At 48.8% G+C, this 9,251-nt stretch overlaps 1 protein-coding gene across 2 annotated transcripts; it reads left to right on the forward strand.

Annotated features, from left to right (window-relative positions):
• Nucleotides 1–1,058: 1,058 nt before the first annotated feature.
• LOC116953959 (leucine repeat adapter protein 25-like) lies at nucleotides 1,059–7,381 on the forward strand. 2 transcript variants are annotated; one of them, XM_032974301.2, is made up of 3 exons: nucleotides 1,059–1,183; nucleotides 2,437–2,736; nucleotides 6,245–7,381. In XM_032974301.2, the coding sequence occupies exons 2-3, from the start codon at nucleotides 2,437–2,439 to the stop codon at nucleotides 6,506–6,508; spliced, it is 564 nt and encodes a 187-aa protein (XP_032830192.1). In that variant the 5' UTR covers nucleotides 1,059–1,183; the 3' UTR covers nucleotides 6,509–7,381. The 2 variants fall into 2 exon arrangements, with proteins under 2 accessions (XP_032830192.1, XP_032830193.1); XM_032974302.2 differs by having other exon boundaries at nucleotides 1,109–1,189.
• Nucleotides 7,382–9,251: the final 1,870 nt, after the last annotated feature.

Consider the following 9,251-nt stretch of genomic DNA (forward strand, 5'->3'; position numbering starts at 1 on the left):
AGCGGAGGCTCAGGACCGGTTCAGATAATCGTAACCGGTGTTGGCCGTGAGCGGGAATCGAACTCGGGTCGCCAGATTCAAAGCGCAGCGTAGCGCTAACCGCGACAACAACAACAAAAACAAGAAGCGCCAGAGGGGTCAAATACTTATTTCCCTCATTAAAATGCAAATCAATTTATTACATTTTCGACATGCGTTTTTCTGGATTTTGTTGTTGTTATTCTGTCTCTCACTGTTCAAATAAACCTACCATTAAAATTATCGACTGATCATTTCTTTGTCAGTGGGCAAACGTACAAAATCAGCAGGGGATCAAATACTTTTTTCCCTCACTGTACATTCACACGTGGTGATGATGATGATGATGTTATCAACGTGCGTTTAGGGAGTATTTGGCTGCTATAAATGTCCACGTGATAAGCCACGACTTGGTTGAGCTATCGTTTGTGATGGCCAGGTCGCTTCTAAAAATGAGCTACACGGCTCAGTGGGCCTTACCTGGTTAAATAATATAGTTAGTTAAACTTATATACTTCTGATACGTATTTCGTGCTGCTGCTGTGTTGGCCATTGCGCACAACCACAACAATTCAAAATATTCATCAACAAGAAGAAACATAATCATTATCAACGTTTAGAGCAATGCCCCTTGATTTTACGTGCTACGAAGAAGGGGCATCGCCCGAATCGTCGCCTATCAGATGTTTCCCTTTTAAGGCCGCAGTGTCTTTGACGCACAACGCGGCGAGTCGGTTTGTGTTCTGGTTTTTATTTATTTTAAAGTCGCCACTGTTGCCCGTCCTTGTGCACCGCTGCCAGCGGAGCAGCAACCATCAACGACCCAATTCGCAATCGGCTACCGGTTTTAACCGGTTGTGGTTTAACGACCCTAATCGGGGGTGGTGTGGGTTGGTGTGTGTTGGGGGGGGGGGTGAGAGGGGAGGGGGGCAGGAGAGGCGTGTCAACGCGCGCGGACGCGCAGCGATGATCCCCCCCATGGGAGACAGCGCGCCCTTGACTGGAGCGGCGAGCGAGGCGTTTTGCTGCGGCCTGAGCACCGTTCGTGCCGCGAAGCCCCTCGGGAACGAACGTCCGCGGAAGTCGCCGGACAGCTTCGCTTCTTCACCTTTCCCGAGAGCACCGCGCGAATCGCGCGGCGACTGGGAAATCTGTGGCCGAGCAGGTAAAGGTGCGAGAGAGAGAGAGGGGGTAGAGAGAGGGGGGGTGAGAGAGAGTTCGTGTCGTGTCGCTCTTCCTCCTCCACCTCTGAAAGAGCGCAGACCACAGTGGATGCACTGTGCGGTCCAGAGTGTGGGTTGCATGGCCACAGTCTCACTCCTGTGGCTTGTGTCTTAATGTATCTCTATGTATCTATATGTGGCTCTATGTATCTCTATGTGTCTCTATGTATCTCTATGTGTCTCTATGGGTCTTTATGTATTTCTATGTATCTCTATGTGTCTCTGTGTGGGTTGCATGGCCACAGTCTCACTGCTGTGGCTTGTGTCTCAATGTATCTCCATGGGTCTCTGTCGCTTTGTGTCTCTATGTATCTCTATGTATCTCTATGGGTATCTGTGTGTCTCTATGTATCTCCATGTGTCTATGGGTTCACTGTGGGGTCCGTAGTGTGGGTTGCATGGCCACAGTCTCACTGCTGTGGCTTGTCTTAATTATCTCTATGGGTCTCTATCGCTTTGTGTCTCTATGTATTTCTATGTATCTCTATGGGTCTCTATGTGTCTCTATGTTTCTCCATGTGTCTATGGGTGCACTGTGCGGTCCAGAGTGTGGGTTGCATGGCCACAGTCGTGCTCCTGTCTCTTTAATGTCGCTATAATCATCTCTGTAAGTCGCTGTGTGTCTCAGGGTTTACTGTGCAGTCCACAGATTGGGTTGCATAACCAGAATCGCACTACTGTGACTTGCATCTTACATGTATGAAGGAGATGCGGTGTAGCATCGAGCCAAATTGATATTCATCGACACCAACAACAACAACAACGGCCGCAATTCGCCACTAAGTGGCGGTGACAGCGCTTGTGCCAGGCTAGGTGCACTCCGAGGCCACGTGAAGTTGTAAAAAGCTCGTTGACAGGAGGCCACGGGACAGACCCAGCAGGTGCCATCGGTTGACTGAGACGAGTGGCCGATGCACCACCTGTACCCCCCACTGTGACAACTTTCTGCGTTTTATCCGCCCTGCGCTCCGCCCTCCGTTGTTGCCGGAGGGCGACTGCCTCCAACTGCCCAGTAGCAGCAGCAACAGCGTCCTTCACGAGCCTCCTCCTCCACAGAGGCTGCGTTACCGGTCATCGTCAAAGTCCACTCAGCTCCACGTCCTCCCGTACCGCATCAGCTTCCATCTCTTCTCCAGCCCGTGCCGCGACCCGTAATTGACACCACCACCACCGGCCCCTCGCCCCCCCGCCGCAGATGGACGTGCCGGCCTTCGCGCCCTTCCCGGCTCGCGCCGCGGGTCTCCCGCCCCTGCCACGCAGCCTTAGCGCCCTGCTGCACTCGAGCCGCGAGAGCTGGCGGGACGCGGGCCGCCTCTACGCCGCGCGCAGCCGCCTGCACGCGGAGCTCCAGGCCACGGGGTCCGGCCACGCCGACCTGGCCGGCTCCTATTCATCCTCCTCGTCATCCGCCACCGCCTCCTCCGCCTGCTACCCGGCGCGTGTCGCCCGGCCGCACGGCCTGGGTGCTGCGTTGGCGCTCCTCCGTCGGGAGATGGTGAGGACATTGTTGATTTGAAGCTTTCGTGACTGCAGGAATCCATACTCTTTGGTTCTTTCGGTAAAGTGACGTTGGTAGAAAATAAAATAAATCACGACGCTTGTGTTGCGCCCGAAACGTCGTGATTTATTTCATTTTATACCTACGTGACTTTACCGATAGAACCAAAGAGTACGAGGACATTGTTGTTGAAAGTCGTGGGATGTTGGGGGGGGTACGTGAATGGAGAATTAATTATTTACCAAAAAAATGTTTATAAAATAATAAATATATAAGAATTATTATTTATACAGGGTGCTTCAAACATTGTTAAAACATGTTTTAAGCACCCTGTAATATTTAATAAGCATTTTATGTAATAATTATTATGGCACAATAAGAACGGCGTATTACCAAATGTGCTAAATAATTATTATAAAATAATATTAAATAAGCAATTAGTTTGTTTTATTTGAAGCTTTCGTGACTGCAGGAATCTATACGCGTTGGTTCTTTCGGTAAAGTCACGTAGGTAGAAATTAAATTAAATTAAAACAAATCACGACGTTTCGATTGCAACACACGCAATCATAATTTTCTTGCTGTGGTTTTCCCACCTGATGATGATTGCTTGTGTTGCAATCGAAACGTCGTAATTTGTTTTTATTTTATTTCTAGCTACGTGACTTTACCGAAAGAACCAAAGAGTACGCAATTAAATTTTGATTTAAAGCTTTTGTGACTGCAGGGATTCATATTCTTGGTTCTTTCGGTAAAGTCAGGTATTGTTTAATATTTTTTATTATTTTATTGTTTCCCTTCTACGTGACTTTACCGAAAGAACCAAGAGTACGCAATTAGTTGCTTAAAAAAATGTTTATTTTTTTGGTACATTTTTGTATGACGCCGTTCCTATGGCACAAGGCCAACACGAATGAGGGCGCGATTGGTACAGAGGAATCCCTCGGCTTACGAAAGGCGACGATGATGTCGCCCTTCAGATGCACACGCGGGAAACGCAATTTCGTTAATCGGAATGGCTCTTGCCATTAATTTGATACTAAAAAAAACCCTGAGGGGCGTGTGTTTGGACAGTTATTTTAACTCCATCCCTAACCTAGTGATACACAACGATATCACTTTTTTCACAAGACAAAAATTGTAATAATGAACGTACATGTTATTACGATTGCATAATAACTGATTTTTTAAATGTGTATTACATATTGTCAACTAATTTAAAATTATATTCTTGGTTCTTTCTGTAAAGTCACGTAGAAGGGAAACAATAAAAGAATTAAAAATATAAAACAAGAAAAATATTTTTCATTATTTTTTATATTTTATTTTATATATTTTTATTATTTATTGTTTACCTTCTACTTGACTTTACCGAAAGAACCAAGAATATGAATCCCTGCAGTCACGAAAGCTTTAAATCAAAATTTAATTTAAAATTAGTTATGAAATGTGAATGTTTTTAAATGACATTAAAACATATACCTTTGTAGATTGGCTTTAAATTATGATGCCCTGATTATCTGCTTATTATGCCTTTTGTTATACTTTTAGGTAATTACTTGACGTCTTTTTAACGTATTCATCTTATTGTTATTAAAATTGTGTCAGTCGATTTTCATTTGCCTTGTAAATCACTTTGTATTGCATTTTATGCACGAATTGTGCTATGTAAGTCAAGTTTTATTTGATTTGAACCTTTTCAGAGAACTCACCAAAAGATCTGCATGCTAACAATTCCATGACCACTGCCACTATCGTCACCATCACCACCGCCATCACCATTATCATCATCACCACTGTGGCAGCTGACGCCGCTATTGCCGTCAAGCACACCACCAGCTGGACCACGTCACCACCAACATCACGTTGAGACAATGCTGTAAACGTTCGCCACGACCGCCAGCAACAACACCAACCTAGAAGCCACACCACCGACACCGAACTATTGCCTCCATCAATGTTATTGATGCCACCACTGCCAACACCACCACCAACGTACCAGAAACAAAGACAAAGATCCCCCGTATAGCCTTCACAGACGCTTGGGGCAAGTGCTGTTAGCGAGAAGCACCTATGAAGGCTGGCACGGCAACACGAGGGGGTGGGTGGCCAACACCACGCCCGGCCGCCTTTGTCTCCCCAGTATTGAAGCTTATACACCGCACCAGGTACTCTTTTGAGGCCGAGTCGACCTCGGGAAGGCCCAGGACCGGTTCAGATAATCCTCACCGGTGTTGGCCGTGAGCGGGAATCGCACTCGGGTCACGGGGTTCGTTGCGCAGCGTAGCGCTAACCGCTGCACCACCGCTCACCACCACCACCACACGAGGAGGGACTCCCAGACACAGTCTAGAGTAGGTTCACAGGAGGGGGGTGGGTGGGTGGTGGGGGGTGGGGTGAAATGTGGGTGGGGGGTGGGTGCGACCTTCCTCTGAGTAATCCCAATTGGGGAAGGTGCATTGTGATTTCTTAAATTTGGCTAATTTGGAGCATGACGGGCGCACATTCTTGCTCGTGCTCAGGGTTGCCTGCCACCCGTCCTGCTTTTGTCACCGGAGCGACCTCGGGTCGAGGAAGCTAAACTAAACTATTCAAACTATTCTCTATTTTACCAGGTAAGGCACACTGATCTGTATAGCTCCTTTTCAGAAGCGACCTGGCTATAATAAATGATAGCCCAACGAAGTGGCTTATCATCATCACGTGAAAATGTATAGCAGCCAAACACTCCAACCACGTGAGGTTGTTTCTAAATGTGGAGGGAAAAACTGGAGGACCCGGAGACAAATCCACGCGACCATGATGAGAGAGAGAGAGAGGCACAAACTCCAAATATGCAGGTGACAGGGTCGAGATCGAACCTACGATCTCACGCATACTAGGCCAGGTAGTTCACATCTGGACAGCCCGACTATTCTGTTCTTGCATATATGATGCAAATATGTTCAGGAGCTCAATGCCAATGTCGAGGTCTGCTGCTGGCCACGACGAGAGGGCTTCAGCAGACAGAGAGAGCCTGTGTGGTGCTGCTGTTCCCCCCTCTTCCGTTGAATGAGCACAGACCACGGTGGGGTTCACTGTGCGGTCCGTAGTTGTGGTTTGCATGGCCACAATGGCACTCCTGCTGATGTGGTTGTGCCTTTAATGTTCAATCCCTGAAGGAGATGCACGCCTCGACCTGCTGATGATGTTCTGATGGTCACAGCGCCAGCGTCTTCGAGGAAGAATGCCGAAGCCAGGAGGAGGTGCGATGATGCTTGGGTCTCGAACAGAAGAGGCGTTTGTTCTGTACGTCGGCGTTGTTCCACTCCTATGATGGTCGCTGACTGCAGCAGCAGCAGCGCGATCCCAGAAGGGATGGGATCGGGGCTTGAATCGGCGGTGGTAAGGAGACGGCATTGCTGAGGTCTTGGTTGATGGGCGGCCGGCGGTTGCCATGGGCACGACGCAGCCCGACTGATGTAGACTGTCTCTCACCCCCCCCCCCCCCACCGTGCTCCTCAAGGTGGGCCTGCGGCAGATGGACCTGTGGCTGCTCTGCCAGCTGTGGACCCTACAGGAGGCCCTGCTGGACGTGAGGCCTTGCTCAGGCCTGGGGCCCCGGTCCCCTCCGCTTGCTGCCGTGGACAACGCCGGCGGTGGAGGCCTCCGAGCTAAAGGGGACGTGTTCAATCCCTGGACGGGGCCAAGTGCCGGAGAGACAGAGGGGCGACAGACAGGCACGAGCAGTGAGCCCCAGCAAGGGCGGTCGCTCTTCATCAGCATCTGAAGAGGTGACCCCCCCTCTCCACGTCTTCAACAGCATCTGAAGAGGTGACCCCCCCTCTCCAACTTTTCAACAGCATCTGAAGAGGTGACCCCCCCTCTCCACCTCTTCAACAGCATCTGAAGAGGTGACCCCCCCTCTCCACCTCTTCACCAGCATCTGAAGAGGTGACCCACCCCCCACTATGTTCCACCTGCCAGACCACATGGGAGCTGTGACAAGAGTCGACCTTTGTAAGAGTCCACCTCATGCGAGGCAGCGTTACGCAAGTCGGCATCACACGGGTCAACCTCACGCGAGTCGACCTCACCGGAGCCAACCTCTTACAATCACACTCACGCGAGGTCGACCCCGCATGAGTACACCTGAGTCGACCCCGAATGAGTACACCTGAGTCGACCCCGCGTGAGTACACCTGAGTCGACCTCACCTGAGTCAACCTCTTACATGCAGAGTACAGGTGTGTCGACCTCAGTCAACATGACCAAGAGTCGGCGTTACTCGGAATCATCAGCATCATCATCCGTCCTCGCGATGGGTCACTCTCGCGGGAGTCCACCTGCCGAGTCATCCATCGTCAACCGGTTTGCGGGCCCCATGAGATGATGGAGCTGCCCCGCTGTTTGGTCCACGGATTGAAGACTGCTGACCACCCCATGTGTTAAATCTCTTCTGTGTGTGTGTGACGGATCTGTGTGTGTGTGTGTGTGACGGATCTCGAGATCCAGATCCGTCACATACACAGACCCGTCACACACACACACACAAATTCCTCACACACACACACAGAGATCCGTCACACACACAGATTCCCTGTGTCCTCCCTGCTTGTAACGGTCGTTAATTTATCAATAAATGCCGCGTTTGTAAATTAAATGGTCGTGTTGTCAATGGGAATTGTGTTATTGCTGTGCTTAACCACGTGGTAAACATTAATAGGGGAGCGAGCGTTGGCGCTGCAGTAAGCGCGGCGCGCCAAGAACCCGGCCGTGGTGTAACATCAGCGACCCACGTGGTGTAACATCAGCGACCCACGTGGTGTAACATCAGCGACCCACGTGGTGTTTGGGGGGGGAGAGGCGTTCATCCAGCAGTGGATTGTATGCAGTGTATGTGGAACCTCTTTCGCACCGTACGTAGCCAACCGTGGCTAATTGGAGGTGTGCGGGAAGGACAACAAACTAAACACAGCAAAGCAGCTCTAAAGGAATGAGTTTTCAATCTGGATAATCACTTCAAAGTGCATGGCTCCAGTGACTTCGCAGCCACTGTTAACACTAGTGACAAGTGAAATCAAGTGTAGCGGTTAACGCGCTGCGTTACGAATCTGGCTACCCAAGTTCGATTCCCGCTCAAGGCTTTATGGTGGATATTTGCCTTGTATGTATGTTGAACTTTTTGATTTAAAGCTTTCGTGACTGCAGGGATTCATATTCTTGGTTCTTTCGGTAAAGTCACGTAGAAGGGAAACAATAAAATAATAAAAATATAAAACAATAAAATTCTCACAACGTTTCGACTGCAACACAAGCAATCATCATCAGGTGTGAAAACCACAACAAATGTTCTTATATTTTGTATTATTTTATTGTTTCCCTTCTACGTGACTTTACCGAAAGAACCAATAATATGTTGAACTTCTTTCGCACAGTACGTAGCCAATCGTGGCTAATCAGAGGTGTGGGGGAGGAAGGGAAAACTAAACACAGTAAAGCAGCTTTAAATGAATGAGTTTTCAATCTGGATGATGATTTAAAAGTGCACAGCTACCAGTGGAACAAACAGATCGAATGACGACCTGGACGTTTCTACCAGGATATGATCGGGAAGATCTTTCCGAAGTATAAAGTATCTTCCAGAGTAGGCACAATCTACCTACATTGAAAGCATCTTCTGAAATGGGAAAACATCTCTTGGCGTAGATGGAGCCTTCCCGAAATTAGCAAATACTTCCGGAATAAGAAGGGCCTTTCGGAATAGAGAAGCATCTTTCGGAATAGGATTGACCTAACGGAATAGGATTGATCTAACGGAATAGGATCAGATCAAAATGTTTATTTATACTGCAGGAGGTATTCGATGAGCTATCAAGCTCTTTTTCACATGTCCAGGTAGGGCACCTTGATAGTACTTTGCACTCTGACTTAAAACTTTTGTGACTCCAGGAATTAATATTCTTTGGTTCTTTCGGTACAGTCACGTAGATAGAAAAAAAAATTGAATACGAAAATAATACAAATAGTAATAAGAAATATTTATTTTATTTATTCACTAGATTTTTATTATAATTGTTCAATCTACGTGACTTTACCGAAACAACCGAATACGACTTTGCACTCCTATCGTGTTTTGTGTCACTGTTGTTGTCACGTTCTTACCCACGTGACCCTACCTGGACAGCTGTGAACAAAAAGAGCTTCATAGCTCATCGGATTCCTCCTGCTGTATAACTACAGATTCTGATTCTCAGACTAGAAATAGCATTCCCGAATTGGGAAGATATCTTACGTAGTAACAAAGTTAACTTCTGGAATATTCATTTGGGTTCGGTGGGGTGGGGGGCTCGGTGAGGGGGCGGGGCTCGGTGGGGTGGGGGGGCTCGGTGAGGGGGAGGGGCTCGGTGGGGTGAGGGGGCTCGGTGAGGGGGCGGGGCTCGGTGGGGTGGGGGGGCTCGGTGGGGCGGGGCTCGGTGAGGGGGCGGGGCTCGGTGAGATGGGGGGAATCGGTAGAGGGGCGGGGCTCGATG

The sequence above is a fragment of the Petromyzon marinus genome, chromosome 53 (assembly GCF_048934315.1).
Source record: "Petromyzon marinus isolate PM22_M1 ecotype Great Lakes invasive population chromosome 53, UKy_Petmar_22M1.pri1.0, whole genome shotgun sequence".
NCBI lineage: Eukaryota > Metazoa > Chordata > Hyperoartia > Petromyzontiformes > Petromyzontidae > Petromyzon > Petromyzon marinus.

What these genes read in the sequence shown, in the direction of transcription:
- LOC116953959 (XM_032974301.2), top strand. Translation starts at nt 2,437, where the DNA reads ATGGACGTGCCGGCCTTCGCGCCCTTCCCGGCTCGCGCCGCGGGTCTC. An exon ending in CGCTCCTCCGTCGGGAGATG is followed by an intron (nt 2,737 to 6,244) that starts GTGAGGACATTG and finishes GTGCTCCTCAAG; the next exon opens with GTGGGCCTGCGGCAGATGGA.